The sequence below is a fragment of the Salvelinus alpinus genome, chromosome 1 (assembly GCF_045679555.1).
Source record: "Salvelinus alpinus chromosome 1, SLU_Salpinus.1, whole genome shotgun sequence".
In the NCBI taxonomy this organism is placed as follows: Eukaryota; Metazoa; Chordata; class Actinopteri; order Salmoniformes; family Salmonidae; genus Salvelinus; species Salvelinus alpinus.
In genome coordinates this window covers 84,814,400-84,837,680 of record NC_092086.1, presented here as the reverse complement: position 1 = coordinate 84,837,680, position 23,281 = coordinate 84,814,400, and the positions used below count along the sequence as shown (strand labels likewise).

Genomic DNA, 23,281 nt, shown 5'->3' with positions numbered 1-23,281 from the left:
ACTGCTTGTTGAACACCCAAAATACAAGTAATAATGTGTCCACAGTTTAGATAAAACAAAATACATGATTTGAATAAGATAAATTATCGGTTGGTTGTTTCACGTTACCTTACTTGCACCTTTAACGGAGTTGTCAACAAACGGATGCATCCAACAGAAATGCTTACAACAGAAAAGGGGCAACTTTCATATGCTTATTTAACGTTATCATTAGAACATTTCTGAATTTCATATCAAATGGATATTCGTTTATTTACGGCCATTTTCTGTGAGTTTTTTTGTAGATAGATATGATATATTGTCAGGATATTAAAATGTTACGTTCCAGAAACAGGAAATACAGCAGAATATGTTACTTTTGTAGCGGAACCTTTGATACAGGACACTTTGTGAAAATACGGAATGTTTGTAACAACGGTAAAAATAAAAAAAGAATGCATATTTTACTTATAATTTTTGGAGCAATTTTGTCCTACTTCTTTTGGATACAATACATTTACTATCGGCAGAATTCAGCAAAGTCACGTAAACATTTGTTGCGATTTATGTTATGTAGAGACAAACAAATCAAATCGTCTAAAACAAGCGATTTAACTGGCGATGTTCGAGCACTCTTTTTAACGGCTCATCCGGATGATGAATGCATGTTCTTTGCGCCAGCAATTTTGAGACTCGTGGAACTCAATGCCTCTGTTCATTTATTGTGTTTATCTCAAGGTGGGTTTACAATGAATAACAGATTTAGCTTTTCATTGGTCATTTGCGTAGCCTGTGTATTCCGTCCTACAATCAGGGCTAACTTTACATAATTTTCCATGGAAAATAGTAGCCGATTAAACTCAACTATTTACGATGGAGGAGCTGCGACTGTTGTGGGCGGACTGGAACTCCGACGTCACATAAGTTATTTATTTAAAAAAAATACTGATTTCAGCACCCAAAGAATAGCCCGCAATTACACACGACATTGTGAAGTTGAGTTTAGTCGTCTAGGAAAATAGCAATACGCTGCAGCACCAACTTGTCTGTATAGCTAGGTCTCCCATTTTCTATTTTGATCATTTGTTCAAAAACAATGGTTTGTTCAGCACTATTATTTAATTCATGCTTGACACAAGAAAAGAGACACGGCTTACAAGAGCCAAGTATTGTAAATAGTTATAAAATGAAGTGTTAATTACTACTTCGTGTTTTATAGCCATGTGGCAATTCCTTTACATGACAACATATAAAGTAATTACTTTTCGCCAAATAATCACTTAGGCAATTACTACAATCAAGGGTTCCAGCGTCGAGAAGAGCTTCTAGACAGCTGTGCCGTTTTGGGAATACCAGCCTCCCAAGTCACTATACACGACTGCAAGTAAGTAGTCTCTGTCAGCAAGTAAGCAATCTTCAGCACAATTATTCTGCAGCAGAACATACAGGCCAACCAATCCCACACATTCCTTTTAAAAACAGCCAGATGTGGCTTACTACACCTGTTAGGTGCTGCTAGGTTGTTCCAGTAGCAATGATGCCCTTAAAATTGATTTTCTTTAACTATTGATGGCATGGATATACATTACCCATGTTGTGTTTGGGATGTTGGTTCAGAAAGGAATCTGCTGTTTTAAATAAGAAGTGCCTGCTTAGCGTAAAATCGTATACTGAACAGAAATATAAACGCAACATGTAAGGTGTTGGTTTCATGAGCAGGAAATAAAAGATACCAGACATTTTGCATACACACAAAAAGCGTATTTCTCTAACATTGTGCACAAATTTGTTTGCATTTCCTTTGCCAAGATAATCCAACCACCTAACAGGTGTGGCATATAAAGAAGCTGATTAAACAGCATGATCATTACACAGGTTCACCTGGGGACAATAAAATGGCACTCTAAAATGTGCAGTTTTGTCACACAACACAATGCCACAGATGTCTCAAGTTTTGAGGGAGTGTGCAATTGGCATGCTGACTGCAGAAATGTCCACCAGAGCTTTTTCCAGAGAATTTAATGTTAATTTCTCTACCATAAACTGCCTCCAAAGTCATTTTAGAATGTTTGGCAGTACGTCCAGCCGGCCTCACAATCGCAGACCACGTGAAACCACAACAGCTCAGGATCTCCAAATCCAGCTTCTTCACCTGCGGGATCGTCTGAGACCAGCCACGCAGACAGCTGATAAAACTGGGTTTGCACAACTGAAGAATTTATGCACAAACTGTCAAAAACCGTCTCAGGAAAACTCATGTGTGCTTGTCATCCTCACCAGGGTCTTGACTTGACTATTTCTGAGACGTAACCAACTTCAGTGAGCAATTGCTCACCTTCGATGGCCACTGGCACGCTGGAGAAGTGTGCTCTTTACGGATTAATCCCAGTTTCAACTTTACCAGGCAGATGGCAGCGTGTATGGCGGCATGTGGGCGAGCGGGTTTGCTGACTTCAGCGTTGTGAACAGAGTGCCCCATGGTTGCGGTGGGGTTAGGGTATGGGAAGGCAAAAGCTAAGGACAAAGAACACAATTGCATTTTATCGATGGCAATTTGAACGCACAGAGATACTGTGACGAGATCCTGAGGCCCATTGTTGTGCCATTCATCGGCCGCCGTCACCTCATGTTTCAGCATGATAATACACAGCCCCACGTTGCAAGGATCTGTACACAATTCCAGGAGCTGAAAATGTCCCTGTTCTTCCATGGCCTGCATACTCACCAGACCTATCACCCATTGAGCATGTTTGGGATGCTCTGGATCAACAGAGTGTTCCAGTTTCCCCCAATATCCAGCAACTTCGCACAGCCATTGAAGGAGGAGTGGGACAACATTCTACAAGCCACAATCAACAGCCTGATCAACTCTATGCGAAGGAGATGTGTCATGCTGTATGAGGCAAATGGTGGTCACACCAGATACTGACTGATTTTCTGATCCACGCCTCTACCTTTTTTTAAAAGGTATCTGTGACCAACAGATGCATATCTATATTCCCTGTTGTGAAATCCATAGATTAGGGCCTAATTTATTTATTTAAATGAATTGATTTCCTTATATGAACTGTAACTCTGTAAAATCTTTGAAATTGTTGCATGTTGTGTTTTTTATTTTTGTTCTGTGTAGTTAGACCGGTTAGCTGACAACGCCACTAAAACAATGTACACGATTCAATGGGGCAAAAGGCTGTGTGTTGTGATTCGGGGCGACAGGTAGCCTAGTGGTTAGAGCGTTGGACTAGTAACCGAAAGGTTGCAAGATCGAATACTCGAGCTGACAAGGTTAAAATCTGTCGTTCTGCCCTGAACAAGGCAGTTAACCCACTGTTCCTAGGCCGTCATTGAAAATAAGAATTTGTTCTTAACTGCCTTACCTAGTTAAATAAAGGTAAGCAACAATGACAAGAAGCTGCCATGTGGGGAATCATAGCTGGCTAGTTTTATCTTGTTTTTCATACCATGTCTTGTAGAGGTGTATCGGTACAATTATGGGGACCTCGGTTCGGTCCACCTATTGCCTATGCGCACGTTGTAATGAAAATTTGAATCTTAATTGGCACATTTCAAACTGGCCTTTTGTGAGGCGCAGCTAGGAACTACTTCTGTACGATGGCAAGTGGTGGGGTCGACAAACGTTTAAATCTCCAGTTTGGGAACATTTTGGCTTCCCAGTAGATTACAACAGTGATTGACAGAGAGTTAACAGTACTATGTAGCCACTGCTCAACGAGAATAGTCTATGCAGCTGCCAACACCTCAAATGTGTTGACACATTTACGGCGGAATCAACCCAGTATTCGTACCACCGGAGCAAGACGGAAATGCAAAAAAGTGCTCGATCCACATTACAAACTTGGCCCTCTCGGCACCCATTTCAGCAAATGGGTAGTACCCACTCTATATATGCCAACTAAATCTGAAGTTGTCAATGCACCCTGTGTTGCGTTTAGGCTACTACAGATGGATGGACCTTCGGGGCTTACACAGAGGTACTTAGTGGCAGCCCATCACATTATTCCTGAGTGGGAGATGAGAAGTAATGTGCTACAGACACGCCCCCTTTATGAGAGTCACACAATTGTGCATCTTTTTCTCTTTGTAAAAAAGCATAGCAATGTCTGAGCCATGTTTCTATATTGATTTCACATGCATATTGCACTTTATTTTAGTGTTGTTGAGTAATCATGCATCTTCATTTTAAGAAATACAAAGGTTGTTATTCCTGATTTGTGCTCTCATCAGGCATTATATGATCATGGAATACCATCAGGAATACCAACACTTTGTATTTTCTTAAATAAACAAAACTTTTGCCATTTTAATTTTCCCGATGTACCAAAACCGAACCCAACCGTGACCCCAAAACCACAATACGTACCCAACCGTGGGGTTGGTGCACTGTTACACCCCTAATGTTTTGAGGTGTTTTGATTGATGTCACGTCTATGCTAATATGGCAAGAATTCGCTAGCCAACTAACCAACAACTGTAATGATGTATTTGAGAGACAAGTACTCATTGTGCAAATGTATTTATGTTTTCAATAAACATTGGAGACTAAATATAGTTTATATCTTGTCAACAATCTAAGCCAACCCTGTATTTTTTGCCCCATTGTTGCGCACACGCCAATTTTGGTGCTAAACAACCAACCTGTCTATAAGCAACCCTGTCAGAACAGTCAACCGATGGTCAATTTATTAAGCCTGACACATAATGTGATTTTTGAAATGATGGGCTGATGGTGAAAAGTGAAAACAAACATGAAGAAGCAGTGTGTGGTGCAGTGCACGACCTCCAGCCAGCCCAGGACTCTGAACCCAGCATGCCTGCCCATTAGCAGCACATCAAGCTGAGCACCCCCCAGTGTCTGTCAGAACAAACAGTGAACCAGTCACAAATCAAACTCCTCCTTTCTTACCACGACAGAGCCTAGTCAGCCTGGCCTGATGTATTGGCGTACTCTGTCATTAGGGGCCATAAACTATTAGGCCCCAGAGGCATTGAGAGGTCGGCCCCTGTTGGACATGCTCTCTCTCTGCCCTCTGAAATCTTACCAGGCCTGCAATGTAATATGATATTTTGGCCACCATTTCTTTTCAGCAATTAGTTATGTGACTAATTGGTGAATATTAAGACTTATGTTGTGAGTGACTTAGACCTAAGTGATAAACAAATTTTACTGTTTAGTGCTCATTAAAAGTCAGTGCTTCTTGATATGAAAATGTCATAAGGATTTGAGATGTAGTCGCTGCTATATTCTTATCATTTATGTCATATACAGTGCATTTGGAAAATTTTCAGACCCCTTGACTTTTTCCACATTGTGTTACATTACAGCCCCCCTCATCAACCTACACACAATACCCCAAAATGACAAAGCAAAAACGGCTTTTTAGACATTTTTGCAAATTTATAAAAAACTGAAATATCACATTTACATAAGCATTCAGACCCTTTACTCAGTACATTGTTGAAGCACCTTTGGCAGCGATTACAGCCACGAGTCTTCTTGGGTATGACGCTACAAGCTTGGCACACCTGTATTTGGGGAGTTTCTCCCATTCTTCTCTGCGGATCCTCTCAAGCTCTGTCAGGTTGGATGGGGAGCGTCACTGCACAGCTATTTCCAGGTCACTCCAGAGATGTTTGATCGGGTTCAAGTCCAGGCTCTGGCTGGGCCACTCAAGGGCATTCAGAGACTTATCCCAAAGCCACTCCTGCATTGTTTTGGCTGTGTGGTTAGGGTTGTTGTCCTGTTGGATGGTGAACCTTGGCTGTGTGGTTATGGTCATTGTCCTGTTGGAAGGTGAACCTTCACCCCACTCTGAGGTCCTGAGTGCTCTGGAGCAGGTTTTCAGCAAGGATCTCTCTGCACTTTGCTCTGTTCATCTTTCCCTCAATCCTGACTAGTCTCCCAGTCCCAGTCTGGCCACTCTACCATAAAGTTCTGATTGGAAGAGTGCTGCAGCGATGGTTGTCCTTCTGGAAGGTATTCCCATCTCCACAGAGGAACTCTGGAGCCCTGTCAGAGTGACCATCGGGTTATTGGTCACCTCCCTGACCAAGGCCCTTCTCCCCTGATTGCTCAGTTTGGCCAGGCGGCCAGCTCTAGGAAGAGTATTGGTGGTTCCAAACTTCTTCCATTTAAGAATGATGGAGGCCACTGTGTTCTTGGGGACCTTCGATGCTGCAGACATTTTTTTGGTACCCTTCCCCAGATCTCTGCATCGACACAACCCTGTCTCTGAGCTCTACGGACAATTACTTCAACCTCATAACTTGGTTTTTCTTCTGACATACACTGTTAACTGTGGGACCTTACAGTATATAGACAGATGTGTGCCTTTCCAAATCATGTCCAATCAATTGAATTTACCACCGGTGGGCTCCCAAGTTTTAGAAACATCTCAAGGACGATCAATGGAAACAGGATGAACCTGTTATAAATGTGCAAAAAAATGATAAAAAGCTGTTTCGTTTGACATTATGGGGTAATGTGTGTAGATTGATGAGGATAACGTAACAATGTCGAAAAAGTCAAGGGGTCTGAATACTTTCCGAATGCACTGTATATTAAAGCTCATATTAACTCTCATGAATTAGCTTTATAACTTTGAAGTACTAATTACTCTGTGCTAATCAATGTACGCCTCCCATTGTATATCAGAAGGAATCCCCATTCTGTTACTAGAATAGACAATTGCTATTGTCTGTAGACCTTTAACCAGAATACTTTTTTAGCTAGTAGACTGACTAGCTGCGCATATCCAGACATGCATCCAAAGGTGGCGTATCTGATACGTTTTTTTCGTCAGATAAATAGTGTTCACTGGTAATTAACAATAAATAGGCCTAAGCAGGTAATGTATTTTTCCCTAATAGTGGTCATTTTGTACAGTAATTGGTAGACGAGGAGTTCATTGGACAAATCCTCTGGTGGTTCAGAGAGAATGAGAACATCAATGGCGTCATGGCTGGGGTTCAGCGGGATGGATAAGATGGCTGTGTATTTTTACTTACAGCATCCTAGTAAAGGAGGCCATGGTTGTATCCCTAATGACACCATATTCCCTATTTAGTGCACTACTTTTGACCAGAGCCCATACAGCTCTGGTCAAACCTCAAAGTAGTGCACAGTATAGGGAATAGGGTGCCATTTGGGACGCAACCCATGGCTGGTATTGGTCCAGAGTCCAGACCACCCCTGGGCTCAGCACATACCACTGGACACCCCCTTTCAGACACAAACAAAAGGGCCTGGCCAGGTCTTAGCTTCATTGGCTAGAGTCTGCATAGAATATTCACTGTGTGATGGAAATACTTCCTGGAAACTTGGAAAGGGAAAAATACCATTGTAGATAATGTTGCGTAAAGCTGTGAGAGGGATTTGAATTCTGATTGCTAGATCATTTTAAACTAGGAGGATATGTGTTGAAATTAAATTTGACCCCTATCCCTCATAACTTTGAACTGTCTTTTTCAGGTATGTACTGTACTGCTCTGTAAAATCTTCTGTGTTTTGCTATTTCATGTTTTTACGAGTATTGTTGATGCGTCTGCAAGGTTTACAATCCTCTGGAACAGACCGCTGGCTATAATCACTGACTTCTCAGCCCAGACAGAGTCAGCGGGTAGGGGTTGTGTTCAAAAGTGCTCACATTACAGGAAAAAAGTGGAGGGTGGAAATAAATAGTAGGAGACCTTTCTGTGGACAAACCCCAGTGGCTGTACCAGGAAATTGTGGAGGTTCTCAGAACAGGTCTGTCTGCCGCTTGAGATTATGCACCGCAGTTCACCAGGACAGGAGTGGCATGCGAGCTTGACCTGGAACTGGCATTATTTAGATGGCAGCATGCCCAGATTGTCTGCCCCGCAGTACATTGTTGGCATTTCATAACCTCACTACCTCCCTTTCCATTTTATCATCTTGACGAGTAGGCCGTCATTGTAAGTAATCATTTGTTCTTAACTGACTTGCCTGGTTAAATAAAAAAAAGATTGTGCACACAGATAGATGTATCAACTTTGATCTGAATCAGGATGTAAGTGCGTGTGTGTTGGTGTGAGCTATGACCCTCACCTTGTACTAGTGGCTGACAGCCCACTCTCCTTCCTGTGTTTTTGGTGTTTGCCTAAAAGACACACCCCCTAAACTACTCTGTAAGACCCCTACCCCCACCTTCTCTTGCTCTCTCTCACACCTTTTTCTCTTGCCCTCTTCCCCCTCTCTCTATCACACAATATTTTTTTTTCTCTCTCTCCCCCCTCCCTTGTCTGCTGAAGCCAACTGCTAAGGACCATGGAGTGGATTTTGGAACGGCTCTGAGCCCTTCACATTTCAGCCTCCCAATCTAGGTCACTGATCTGTTTTTCTTTTTTCTGTCTGTAAATGTTTGGCCGCAGCTTGGCTACAGTACATTATCACTATCTTGAGACAAGTGTGTGTAGATGTACATGTACTTCCTCTGGGTCGTCTCAGTTGTCATGTTGACGTGAACTAATAAAGTGAGACGTCATTCCCGAGGAGCTGGTCTGTTAGCTGACTAACACAGAGAGGTGGAACACTGGTGTCACTGAGGGAGTCTACACACAGCAGTGCCCTGCCCTAAATTAACCCTACAACCCTCTTACTACGTGCGTGTGTGCATTTGTGCACCTCAGATTCAGTATGAGGTGACTGTTGGATTAGTAACTGCCGTCCAACCAGTGATGCCATCACTAATGTTTTAGGCCCAGTGCCACACCTCCAACCCCCATCTTTCCCATAACACTGAGTTCACACATTCATCATAAACTAGGGTTTCATCATTGTCTTTATACTCTACCTCTTACTTGTTTAGTCCGATTATTGTAACATTTTGCTCTGTTGTAGGCTTTATTCAATGGAGTAGCTCCTCCTTTTAGTGTTCTTGTTGTTTTATTGCCTCAGTGCTAACACTGGTTAACACTGGATATTAGGGCACATGCCATAAAGGCCAATTCTCCTTTTGCAGGCAGCCATGAAATGGGAAGCCTTTTGCCAAGGTGAAAAATAGCCCATGCATCTAAATCAGAATTGTTCATCTTTATCAATCAAGAGTGTCCTGTTTGTTTGACATGTGTGAACATTGATAACATATCTACAAGTTTATGAAGAATTCATAAATGCATTATCCCCCAAAAATCATCAAATTTTCCCCTGTACTCTCTCTCGCTTTCTCCTCCCCCCCCCCCAGTCAGACAGTGTTCTCCCTCTCTTCTAGTCAGTCGTTCAGTGGTGCTGTGATATGATCAGATGATGTCTGTCTGGCTGACTGGCTGGCCCTCATCCTCGTCAGACCTTAATGAATAGGACAGCTGTGTTGACAGTCTCTGGGCTGGGCCCCAGTGCATCATGGGGCATGGCTTTTGTTGATCAGCCCTGATCTGAGCCCGATCTGCTGCGCTGCCTCTCCACTTGCACTGGCGCGACCTCCATTCACTCTGCCCGCTCCCTGCACAACGTGTGAGAGAGAGAGAGCTTGTCGGTCCCAGCAAAAGTTCATCCACTCCCACACAACCCATTATTCATTGGCCTGGAGCACACTGTACTGTAGTCTTCCCTCTGACTGACTACAGCAGTGACTCTATACATGCATCCCAAATTGTACCCTATTCCCAATAAAGTGCACTACTTTTGACAAGATACCAATCGGCCTCGGTCAAAAGTAGTGCACTTTTTTATAGGGAATAGAGAGCCATTTGAGACACAGCCCAATTCAGTCTTCTAACTTCTGCAGAGGTGACTAACTTCAGTGGCCTGCCTCATCACAGCGTCATTTGCCCCTGAGGCGTCCCTCCACCAAGTAGATACTGTATTTCCTAAGGAAGATGAACCTGACCTTTTATAGTTCGGTAGGATATAAACTTTCAAGTGTCCTAGCCAACTTGTTGTTTTGGTATCCAGTAAGAGTTAAGAGAGTGCAGGAGGCATGTCAGAGTAGAGTCGGAGCATCATCCTCCCCCACTGTGTTTAATTATACATCGATCTGGTGGTAAAAAATAGCTCTGGCTGATTTACTAGCTGCTGGCAGGGCAGAGCTGAGGACTAAGAGAAACGCGCACACACACCACCACACACACAGACATACACATACACGCACTGAGGACTGACAGAGAATCTTGTGTTGAGTGGTGCCAACCTCTCACTGTGTTCCCATGTCAGCCACTCAACACACTGCCCTGTCCTGGCCAACTGTTAATGCAATCACAGTCACCACGTATGGGGGAGAATATTAGTCCAAAATAGTCTGTTGATGGTTGAAACACTCCATCGTCTTAAGGGCACACTCTATTTTGGACGGGGGAGATAAAGTGATATGATGGAGCTTATACTAAATAATGTGTGTGTATATTGAGAGAATTTCTTTGCATAGCAGCCCTTATCTGACTGAACACTGTATTTGCTAGAGCTATTTTAAGCTTAAATACATGTAGGCCTATAAGAGTACAAATAAACATTGTAGACATATTGAAAGTAAAATCACAGCCTATCAAACCCTCTGTAAAAAGATCAAATGTAACAAAACACATGGGCCTATTGTGTAATAGTCCATTTAGAATATGCTAAACTTCCCACCGTTCCGAAGTAAATTAAATATTGCAGTGTTTTCTTTTACATAAGACATTTTGTGTTTCATGTAAGTGTGCCGTGAAGGAGTTAACCAACCAGCGGTGTGTCTCAGCGTTTTCCCAGCATGCCCTATAAACCTGACAGTGGGGACAGGAGCCTGAGCTTGCCTGGCAGTATCCTAGGCCTCTGGCTGGCCCATGTGACCAGACTAAACAAGGAAAGTGCTGTCTGTCAGTCAGTCTGTCCTACAGCATAGCACTGCCCCTCTTGTCTACTGGGCCAAAGTTCAACCACTGCATCCAGATGCCTGCAAGCAATTAGACATCCACATGCAAAGCTGCAGGAGGGGGGCTAGGAACGGGGAGGTTACTCTAGGGCATTTGGCACTGTTGCCATAGCGAAGCTCACTCTGCTGCCTCATCCTGCTTTGAGGAAAGGTCAGGTAGATCATCTGTCTTTTGTACATTTTTCTTCAATTTTTTTTCCTCTCTTTGTCCTCTTTTGCTTAGCTACGGTTGCCAGGGTAAAAACTGAATCTTATTTTTTTTTCAACCAGGCTTGTGGAAGAAGAACAGTAAATTACAGTTGCACTTCAAAGCTAAATTTGACAACAAATAATATATACAATAGCTGTTTGCTGTGAAGGGTGTGTGAGGTTTAAAGTTGATGTGTTTTGGTGTTGTTTACATGTCTTGTTAACAGAGATGAAGTTGTGAAGCCGAATATTCTTGTTTAACGTCTCACGCCTTTGCAACCAGAGAAAATGTCTCATTTTGTGTCACGCTTTACTTTTTCTACATTGTGCCTTTCATGCATACTTAGCTAATGACCAATGCTTTGAACCAAAGTCCAACAACATTTGTCATCCAAAACAAAAGAGAACATGGCGCATATGAACATAATTAGGAATCCTACTAATGCAGTAGGAGGGCAGACTACTTCAACCCTAATACACCCCCCCCCCCATGATACAGCACCCTTCAGGCCTGACCCCCATAGCCCTGGCAGGCGTTTGATTTGTGTCCTGATCCATCACGTCCCTCCACAGGCACAACTGTCCTGCCCCATTGTTATGAACCAAGGGGGAGGTGGGATAACCTCTATTCACCCTCTACCCCATCACCTCCGCCACCCACCCCATCTCAAAATGTACAAGACATCAGGTCATTGCTCTCTGTCCAGTGTCTACCCTTTTCTTTCTCCCCTGTTTCTCTCCCATTCATCTGCTTCCCTGGCGTTGAGCTGTGGTGTTGTTTTTTTAACCAAGTACGTCAAATGTCATCATGCGTTCTATTAGCCCTATGCATCCATTTTGCAACAGTCAAACCTCCTATTCTTATTGTTGGTCAAATCAACATGTAACTAGCAGAGAAAATGGTTCATCTCTGTGTGAGAGCGAGAGCACTGTACTGCTTTAGCCAGCCTTCCTAATGAAGCCCTCAGAACTTTGTTTTCATCTGAACTGCCCCGACCCGAGTGTGTCTGAATCACTCTCAACATGCTCCACTGGCTCGCTCTCTCTCCCTCTCTCTCTCTTATGAATGTTTGATGTCTCTGGAGGGAAAGAGAGGCAGGAGAGAGGGAATGAGAGCAAGCGAGACAGAATGAAAGAGGGAGCGAGAGAGAGTGAAAGAGTGTGAGGGAGAGAGGCGAAGAAAGCTGTGAGAGTGATCAGCATGAGTGACCCCCCCATAGATAGTTGGTGTGTTGAGTGATGAGGTTGTCTGATGGACAGACTAGAGTAGCTCAGGGAGGTGTGGGATGTACACCTGGATCCAAATAGTATTTGAAATCTTTTAAATACTATGACTGTTTGATTAAGTCTGCCTCCAGTATGAGATGGGTGGGGTTTGCACTTTTTGGGGCTATTCCATTGGTTTCATTGTGCCAGGAAAACTCAATCAATCACAGATAAAGTATTTGAAAGATGTTGAATACTTTCTGAACCCACGGGTGTGTGTGATATATATGGTCTTTGTTCTCCCTAGGCTGTAGATTCAGTTGAACAGGATACTAAGGCCCCACTGACCCCTAACGGCCAGCTATAGTGTACCCTGGCTGGCATACATTCTAAAAGAAAGAGAACCTTTTCAATGGTTGGGTCCAGTGTTCTCCGTATGTGAATCTTGTGCATTGTAAGAAGTAGGCTACATATCCTAAATGCAGCAGTGTGGTTTTTCAATCTAAAACTGGCCCACCATTTTGTTGAGTTGAAGTCAGGCTACTGTTTTGGTTGGTTGGTGTGCTACAGTAGTCTAGCCAGTTAGAGAAGGGTGACGTACCTGCATAGGCCTCAGCCAGTTTTATCAATGTCCCAAATGGCACCCTATTCCCTATATAGTTTACTACTTTCAACCAGAGCCCCACTGTAACTCTTTGGGGCGGCAGGTTAGAGGTTAGAACATTAGGCCAGTAACCGAAAGGTTGCTAGATCGAATCCCCGAGCTGAAAAGGTACAAATCTGTCGTTCTGCCCCTGAACAAGGCAGTTAACTCACTGTTCCTAGGCCACCATTGTAAATATGAATTTTTTCTTAACTGACTTGCCTAGTTAAATAAAGGTTAAATAATCTCTAACGTATGCCCCTCTTCATCTTTCAGAGAACTGCCAGACAATCCCAACGTAGAATGGAGCATCTCAATGGCCTCCTCTCTAATCCTGAAGCACATAAGAGCCCACTCCATCAACCTGGTATGATGACCAACTCACCACTGAATCTCACTATCATTTATCAAGTAGCCAATTCTATACAGTACTGTATCTGATTGATTTAATGACTTTTTTCTCCTGTGCGTGTTTTTCTAACAAAACCATCCTGAAAATGCTAGATTATTTGTATAGGCAGTTTTGGCACCACAGTCTTCTGGCCATTGTCAATAGTCTTTTGTATCTGTGAATGTCTCTCACAGGCTTCCCAAGCTCCACTGATAATGAACTGAAAGAGGGTCATGTCTTCCTTTCTTTGTATTTAGCAGAATATGGTTGTGGTGGTTGGAGCTCAGGTCACTGTCGGCATGTTTACTCCCAGATTTCAATCAACGTTCCAGGAAATTTACCAAAAGGAATTTGAGAATTGAGATCTTAACGCTTTTTTTTTTTTTTTTTTTTGTCCGTCCGCAACCATTAGTATTCTGACAAAAGCTGAACCCAGTCTGTCTGCTTTCTCCAGATAAATAATTAAGCAGGAGAGTGCACAGCAGGATGCTAGCGATTTCCCTCAAAACCAAACAGTTCAGTGTAGTTTATCCTACTGATCTGTTTTTTATTTTGATCAGACTACCAAACAGTTGGATGGATATTTCTTCCCCATCAAATTGTATTTGTCACATGCACCGAATACAACAGACCTTACTGTGAAATGCTTACTTACAAGCCCTTAACCAACAATGCAGTTTTCAAAAGTAAGAACATTTTGCTAAATAAACTAAAGGAAAAATAGTAACACAATAAAATAACAATAGCGAGGCTAAGTATTCAGACCCCTTGACTTTTTCCACATTTTGTTACGTTAAATAGTTTTTTCCCTAATCAATCTACACACAATATCTCCATAATGACAAAGCAAAAACTGTTTTTTTTTAAAACATTTTTGCAAATGTATAAAAATTAAACTGAAATATCACATTTACATAAGTATTCAGACCCTTTACTCAGTACTTTGTTGAAGCAACTTTGGCAGTGATTACAGCCACAAGTCTTCTTGGGTATGATGCTATAAGCTTGGCACACCTGTATTTGGGGAGTTTCTCCCATTCTTCTCTGCAGATCCTCTCTAGCTCTGTCAGGTTGGATGGGGAGCGTTGCTGCACAGCTATTTTCAGGTCTCTCCAGAGAGATGCCGCTGAAAAACATCCCCACAGCATGGTGCTGCCATCATGCTTCACCGTAGGAATGGTGCCAGGTTTCCTCCAGACGTGACGCTTGGCATTCAGGCCAAATAGTTCAATCTTGGTTTCATCAGACCAGATAATCTTGTTTCTCATAGTCTGGGCGTCCTTAGGTGCCTTTTGGCAAACTCAAAGCAGGCTGTCATCTGCCTTTTACTGAGGAGTGGCTTCCATCTGGTCACTCTACCATAAAGGCCTGATTGGTGGAATGCTGCAGAGATGTTTGTCCTTCTGGAAGGTTCTCCCATCTCCACAGAGGAATTTTAGAGCTCTGTCAGAGTGACCTTCAGGTTCTTGGTCACTTCCCTGACCAAGGCCCTTCTCCCCCGATTGCTCAGTTTGGCCGGGCGGCCAGCTCTAGGAAGAGTCTTTGTGGTTCCAAACTTCTTCCATTTAAGAATGATGGAGGCCACTGTGTTCTTGGGGACCTTCAAAGCTGCAGAATTTTTTTGCAGACATTCCCTGTCTCGGAGCTCTACTGACAATTCCTTCGACCTCATGGTTTTTGCTCTGACATTCCATTTCAACTGTGGGACCTTATATAGACAGGTGTGTGCCTTTCCAAATCATGTCAAATCAATTGAATTTACCACAGGTAGACTCCAATTAATTGTGTGAGTGTATGGTTTGAGTCCAGTAAGTGTATATTGAGCCTGTGCAAAATAATAAGAATTAAATAAGGGGTTCAATGTAAATAATCCGGGAACTGTTCAGCAGTCTTATGGCTTGGGGGTAGAAGCTGTTAAGGAACCTTTTGGTCCCAGACTTGGAGCTCCGGTGCCGCTTGCCGTGGGGTAGCAGAGAGAACAGTCTATGACTTGGGTGGCTGGGGTCTTTGACAGTTTTTTGGGCCTTCCTCTGACACCGCCTGGTATACACTCTTAGGGGGGAAAAAGTGCTATCTAAAACCAGAAAGGGTTCCTGTCCCCATAGCAGAAACCTTTTGAAGAACTTATTTTGGTTTCATGTATAACCCTTTTGGTTCCAGGTAGAACCCTTTCCACAGGGAGTTCTACATGCAATCCAAAATGATTCTACCTGGAACCAAAACGGGTTCTACTTGGAACCAAAAAGGGTTCTCGTATGGGGACAGTCGCAGAACTTTTGGAGGATCTGAGGACCCAAGCCAAATCTTTTCAGCTTCCTGAAGGGGAATAGGCGTTGTCGTGCCCTCTTCACGACTGTCTTGGTATGTTTGGACCATGATGGGTCCTTAGTGATGTGGACACCAAGGAACTTGAAGCTCTCGACTTGCTCCACTACAGCCCATTCGATGTGAATGGGGGTGTGCTCTGCCCTTTGTCTTGCTCACTTTGAGGGAGAGGTTGTTGTCCTGGCACCACACTGTCAGATCTCTGTCAGGTCTCATCGTTGTCGGTGATCCGGCCTACCACCACTGTGTTGTTGGCAAACTTAATGATGGTGTTGGAGTCGTGTTTGGCCAGTCGTGGGTGAGCAGAGAGTACAGGAGGGGACTAAGCATGCACCACTGAGGGGCCCCTGTGTTGAGGGTCAGCGTGGCGGATGTGTTGTTGCCTACCCTCACCACCTGGGGTGCGGCCCGTCAGGAAGTCCAAGGTTCTAGTTGCAGAGGGAGGTGTTCAGTCCCAGGGTCCTTAGCTTAGTGATGAGCTTGGAGGGCACTATGGCGTTGAACACTGAGCTGTGGTCAATGAACAACATTCTCAGGTAGGTGTTCCCTTTGTCCAGGTGGGAAAGGGCAGTGTGGAGTGCAATAGAGATTGCGTCATCTGTGCATCTGTTGGTGAGGTATGCGAGTTGGAGTGGATCCAGGGTGTCTGGGATGATGGTGTTGATGTGAGCCATGACCAGCCTTTCAAAGCATTTCATGGCTACAGATGTGAGTGCTACGGGGCGGTAGTCATTTAGACAGGTTACCTTGGCGTTCTTGGGCACAGGGACTATGGTGGTCTGCTTGAAACATGTAGGTATTACAGACTGGGTCAGAGAGAGGTTGAAAATGTCAGTGAAGACACTTGCCAGCTGTTAAGGATTATGCACAAAGATGAACTAAATCATAAAAGAGACTGCAGAAATATAAAGTATTCTACCTTTCCCATAATATAACCTATTCCTATTGGTTTACTGCTGTTACAGTTTTTAGCATGTAAGTCTAAGCCTAGAACAAGCAAAAAAAGAGTTGAAGCAGATATCCTTGGAACCCATTTTTATTATCTGTTCGGTTTGGCAACAACTAATATTTCCAGAAACTGGTGTTTGTACGTGTAATCATTTTTTGCCTCCTCCAAGTCAACTCTGGCAGATGTAAAATGTCTCCCTCAGGCCAGTAAATGGCAAGAGATGACCCTGCTCTAGGTTAGAAGGTGTGTGGTGTCCACCTTTATGTTAGGTTTCAGGGGCACAATCATGGTACATTTAACCTCTGCCTCACTCAAAAACTGCTGTGTCTTTAGTCAAGTTGTTTTTCTTTCCCTTTGACCTGCTTGCTCCCCCTTTCCCTTTCCCCATCTTCCCTTGGTTCTCTGGTGAACAGGCATGCAGGCAGAAAAGGGCTCTTAAATATCAGTTGTCTCCTGCCAAGCTGCATTCTGCTGTCAGTGTGAGTCCCAGATGGCACCCTATTCTAGCGCACGACTTTTGACCAGGGCCCATAGGGCTCTGCACTATATAGGGAATAGAGTGCCATTTGGGAGGCAGGCAGAGACACCGACATTCAAGACACGCCTCCATTAACCAGACAGTGAACATGCATCTCTTTCTTTGGCATATAGCCAACATTTCACATTGATATTTGATACTTTATGCCATAACATGAAATAACTATCTTCAAATGAATATTATTGTTGTTTCAGGTGCTGACCTTCGATGGAAGGGGAGTGAGTGGCCATAGCAATCACACTGCCATCTACAAGGCTGTCAGGTACGAACAAGACTTTAAACACTGTCCATCATTGTAAGGCTGACACGTGTGTGTCCTTTTAGATTTTATTGTATTTTAATATGCCGTTTTTGATCTGTTTGTGGAAAGCACGTCGTCCCAAGGGATGTACCCTAGGAAACACATATTGTCCACAGATCCAGGACCAGAACCTGGACAAGAAACCAGCCTTGTAGGCTACATTCCTATACTTCATTATTATAAAACATACATACACCACATACTAAAGATCCCAACCTCCCCACTCCCCTACAAACAAACAAACAAACAAACAAACACACAAGCATTCAAAAACACACACATTGTTTTGCATGATTCCTCTGTTGCATAGTTGAGAGGTCGTCCAAACCCACACTCCACCAATGGATCTGCAGATGGCCCTGCTCTCAGAAACCCACAGGAAATCACGTCCTGAAGAAAGGAGGGTGGAGAACTACATGAGAAGAGTAGGGAGGAGAGGAGGATCGCTCTGGACACCAGTCCAACAGTTGCATCAGACTGTTGTGAAATAAAATGAAATTCATGTTTTTGTGTTTGGTCATATCACAGTCTCTCATGATAGACTGGAATAAATGTTACAAATCGAGGAGCTGGCCTGTGCGCACAAGATATTTGGTTCTGAGTTCCTTCTGAGATTATTGTGATATGTAGCTACACTACAGTGTAGTACAGTGAGTGAACAGAACAGGTGTGTTCATTGACTAGTGCTGCCTGCTTGGTCTCTTCCTCTGAGCTAAGGCTCCCTGGCTCTCCTCCAACACCCAGACCTCATCTCTAGTAGGGGAGGATGAGTGTGTTGTGTTGTCCAGATCATATCCCATGATTCCCATTAGACTTAAACTCACAAGTGATACGCACCATTTTATATATAAAAAAAAAGATTGTGCAAGTAAATGTATAAAGCCATCAGTGTTTTGTTACCTTGGTGTAAGTCTCCATTGAGAGCTTGTACTGAACAGGAAAGAGGAGAAGTGAAATGTCCTCTAGCGTTCAGACTGTGATGAGAGGAGAGGGAGAGTTACTGTAGCGAATGTGGAATGTGACATGGAAGATCCAGAGACCATAATCCACTCATAAGTTATCATGAACCACATGACAATTCATTAGAACACATCAACAGGTTGTTGCAGCTGCTATTACTGTCTCACCATCATCAATAATTGAGGAGACAACTATTCCCTATTGCATATAATCCTATTCCTAACATTTGACAGGTTACTTTGCTGCCTTGCCGCTTCCCCTTGTGAAGGCTTAAGCTGTTCACCTTTTAGCCATTTGAGCTGTAGCCAGAGAAACTGAACCGTTGGGTCTAATATGGCTGGAAGGACCATACTTTGTCCTGATAAGGTTGTGTATGGTTCACACCCACAAACTTTTTCACTGGCCTGAACTTTGGCAGTGTAATTAGTTCACTTTCCAAATTGTACGTAACTATTTGTCTCTGGGGGGAAAGCAAGTAGGCCTATCTATAGGATTTTCTTGCAAGTCAAAGTTTGTGTGTGCTTAGGCCTCCAATAACTACTGTGTTGATGTTGTTTTTTTGCTTGTCTCTACCAACAGCTACCTGGCTTCCATTGGCAACATACCAGATGGCGAGTATTTAACCTTTACATTTTTAGTTGACCAAGCACTTCTCAAATACCTATATTCGGATAATCATTATCAGCATGGTAAGGTATAAACTCAGGACAAGAAGAGAGGTTATCCTAAAGCAGTGTAGTTGGAACTGGAGTCTTGGCAAAGACCGCCATCTAGTGTTGAAGTTTGTGTGTGTCACTTGCACTTCTCAGTCAGCTTCGAGGCATTAGGAACACAACAAACTATCACTCAGTGCTTTAACTGAAAGTCACTCCTCTTTATCACGGTCACCATTTGTTCCTTTCTCCTGGCTGGATGTGAATCTATTCCCATTAACAACACCATCCCTCCTTTGTTAGACTTATTTCCTCCAACTCATCATGGCTTTGGCCTTTGTAAGATAGTGGAGCCACATCGTCACAGCTCTTCCTAAAGTGTTGCACCCCTCAGGCCAGCCCAGGGTCAAACTTTTAAACCCTCTTAATGTAGCAGCTTGGCAGATCTCTCTCACTCTCCATCATCTCTCATGTTTTTCTCCCTAGTTAACTCCCTCTGCCTCCCCCCTGAACTCTGCTCTAAACCTTCCTCTTACATAATATTCAAACCCTTGACCCCTGCTGTCTATATTGCTATTGGTATTTTATCAGGATCCCCATTTGCTGTTGCAAAAGCAGCAGTTCCTCTTCCTGGGGTCCACACAAAACATGAAACATAATACAGAATGACATAATACAGAACTTCAATAGGCAAGAACAGCTCAAAGACAGAACTACATTTGTTTTTTAAATTAAGGCACACGTAGCCTACATATCAATGCATACACACAAACTATCTAGGTCAAATAAGGGAGACTCGTTGTGCCGCGAGGTGTTGCTTTATCTATTTTTTGAAACCAGGTTTGCTGTTTATTTCAGCAATATGAGATGGAAGGAAGTTCCATGCAATTAGGGCTCTATATAATACTGTACCCTTTCTTGAATTTGTTCTGGATTTGGGGACTGTGAAAAGACCTCTGGGGGCATGTCTGGTGGGATAACTGTGTGTAATTTGACTATGCAAACAATTTGGGATTTTCAACAGAATGTTTCTTATAAAAAGAAGAAGGGATGCAGTCAGTCTCTCCTCAACTCTTAGTCAAGAGAGACTGGCACACATAGTATTTATATCAGCCCTCTGTTTACAATTAAGAGAAAATCTTGATATTGTAAATGAAAAAGTTACTGTTATACTAGATAATGATATTACTGTGCCACATGGCTCACACTAGAAAATATTGCATGTTTAAAGTGACGTTATGATACCTTTAGAGTGTCACTGTCCTGATCAAAAGGAGGAAACAAACAAGACAATTTAACACTGTACCCTGTCCTCCTTTCCCATGATCTAGAGCAGACGAGAGGATGTGAGATCAGTAGGATGTGTAGGATTACAGTAGGATGTGAGATCAACCTGTTGATTAGATTTCAGCCAGGACCATTTTATCCAGTGATTGTTATGCTGATGAATGAGGACCCAAAAGCGACGTAATAGTAACAGAGTCTTTATTCCAGTATCAAACAAACAATGATTCTCCTGGATATATCAAAGGTAAATCCAAAACAGGAAACTGAAATCCTCTCGTCAGTAGAGAGGAACGACAGGAGACGCGACCACAGACTGCAGGTCGCTTCAGGAAGGCACAGGCCGTAGCTGACAGACACCTGCTCACACGCAGCATCTGAAGAAGGCAAAAACACGACAGGGCGGAACAAGGACACAGGAACAGCAAACATCAAACAAGAATCCGACCAGGACAGAAGCGGAAAACAGAGGGAGAAATAGGGACTCTAATCAGAGGGCAAAATAGGGGACAGGTGTGAAAGAGTAAATGAGGTCGTTAGGAGAATGAGAAACAGCTGGGAGCAGGAACGGAACGATAGAGAGAGAGAGCGGGAGAGGGAGAGAGGGAGGAGGAGAGAGAGAGAGAGAAAGAGGGAAAGAACCTAATAAGACCAGCAGAGGGAAGCACAGGGACAAGACATGAAGATCAAAGACAAAACATGACAGTGATGAGCATTGTTGAGAGAGGGGTGGTTTCTATCACAATAGTTGATTAGCTGTAAACATGCCACACCAAGATCTTCATGTACATGAGTGTGCTATCACATTGGTACTCTGCATTCAGTGTTGAGAGGGAGATAAACCTCAATGTGATTCTAAAGCCTGTTCACACAGTTGCATACTATAATCCCCTCTCATTTTCACCAGCTTACCCAAAGCCTCTTTTGCCCAATGAACCATTTACTGTAGATATCCAAGTCTCCCAAAAACATGAGGCAATATGACTGTACAAACCCACAGTAACTCTTTGCTAGTAGCTCAATTTCCTGTCTGGTCATATTTTCCTCCACTCAAAATATGGCTTGTCTTTCCATATCTTTGTCTCCAAGACTTCAACACACTAATTATACTACATTTATGTCATGTAACCCTGTAAATTATCTCTGTTTTTCATTGACATTCTGGGTGAGATGTAAATTGCACAGAAGGTACACTAACTAGGCTAGGATTCTCCATTCTCCCACAGACTGCAGTCTCCTCTCTCTGTCGACCATTGGTGTTCTCAGGAAGTACCTGTCCTTCCTGGAGCTGCCTATCAGCTGGCTCCTCCCATCAGATCTCTGCTGCGTCATAGGCTCAAAGGGCTACGTTCAAGCTAAGGTGAGCCTTTCATCAGCCTATACTATCAGGCTTGAAATAGACAAATGTTACGGCAGTTCCACTAACATCTTTTCCCCTATTATTATGGGACAAACGTCATTAATACATGTAATAGCCTAGTAGATGTACAGTTAGGGTGAGGCATGTATAAAAACAGCATTGGGATTTACATCCGCAAGTGTATAAGACGATCCCTAAGCTCGGTGTACACACAGTGAAAGTCCTCGCTCTCTCTTTCTCTATGAAAGTGAAATTAGGTCTCAACACCTGAATTGACTGGTACTGGCACTGTGTACATAGATCAATATTTATAGTGAAATATGCTATATCAGCGTTAGAGAACATTGTCAGACACCCCTCGCTGGACATCAGACATACAGATTGATTTGAACTTCTGGAGAAATTCATGTTTTTACCATGCATCAATATTTATAGGGAAATACATTACATGAACGCAGTGCCAGTACCAGTCAATTCACTTTTATTGAGAAAGAGCGAGGACTTAGGGATCACCTTATACACTTGCGGATGAAAATCCCAATGCTATTTTTATACATGCCTCACTCTGTCTGTAATGACTGATGTCCAGCGAGGGGTGTCTGACAATTTTCTCTAACGCTGATAGATCTTTCTCTAGTCTAATAGACTCCTCCTCTCTTTATTCACCAGAGGGCCATGCTCTGTCACCGTACTCAGCTCCTGTGGTTTCGTTACCTCTACATTTGGTTTTCACGCTACATGATTATCAACACATTCCAAGTTATTGATCAAGGACCAAAGAATCTGAAGATCTATTAGTGAAAAATGAGGTTCCTGATTAATCTTCTGAGAACACTGTTACTTGGGTTTGTCAATCTTACTGTAATCAGTTTGCGCATCTTTTATTATGTTTTGCCTCATCTGACATATTGATCTCATAGCACTGATATATTCAGACATACCTATTGCTACCTATTGATTGAATGTAGATATTATATTTTTCAAACTCTTTGTTGTTGAAGGAAATACATTATTAAAGTTTCTCTTCCACTCATTGCCAACATTGTTAGTTGGGAACAGTTTACTTATGATCGTTAATACACTATTCTCAGTTTACTGTAAAAATGTTGACATATACTGACACTGTAAATGAATAGTGAATTTGCCAAATGTAAGTAAAATGTGAATACATAGACATTGATTGTAACCAAACAGGGTCCTTTTTATTTTTGGAAATGATGTACAAAAGCTAGAACAAATGTTCAAATTGTTAATGAACCAAAAAAGTTAATTTAATTTAGAATAAAAATGTGTCTCAGTTATAATACAATAAAGGACTGTGTTTGATCTCAGCTACAGTTGATGTCGGAAGTTTACATACACTTAGGTTGGAGTCATTCAAACTCGTTTTTCAACCACTCCACAAATGTATTATATACAAACTATAGTTTTGGCAAGTCGGTTAGGACATCTACTTTGTGCATGACACAAGTCATTTTTCCAACAATTGTTTAAAGACAGATTATTTCACTTATAATTCACTGTTTCACAATTCCAGTGGGTCAGAAGTTTACATACACAAAGTTGACTGTGCCTTTGAACAGCTTGGAAAATTCCAGAAAATTATGTCATGGCTTTAGA

The 23,281-nt window shown here is 42.7% G+C and overlaps 1 protein-coding gene across 2 annotated transcripts; it reads left to right on the top strand.

The window, feature by feature from the left end:
- The first annotated feature begins 389 nt into the window (after positions 1-389).
- On the top strand, positions 390-22,992 carry pigl (phosphatidylinositol glycan anchor biosynthesis, class L). Of its 2 annotated transcripts, none has more exons than XM_071329682.1 (7): positions 390-717; positions 1,264-1,363; positions 13,177-13,267; positions 17,298-17,365; positions 18,944-18,975; positions 21,528-21,661; positions 22,331-22,992. In XM_071329682.1, the coding sequence occupies exons 1-7, from the start codon at positions 435-437 to the stop codon at positions 22,457-22,459; spliced, it is 837 nt and encodes a 278-aa protein (XP_071185783.1). In that variant the 5' UTR covers positions 390-434; the 3' UTR covers positions 22,460-22,992. The 2 variants fall into 2 exon arrangements, with proteins under 2 accessions (XP_071185783.1, XP_071185792.1); XM_071329691.1 differs by lacking the exon at positions 390-717 and adding an exon at positions 936-1,078.
- Positions 22,993-23,281: the final 289 nt, after the last annotated feature.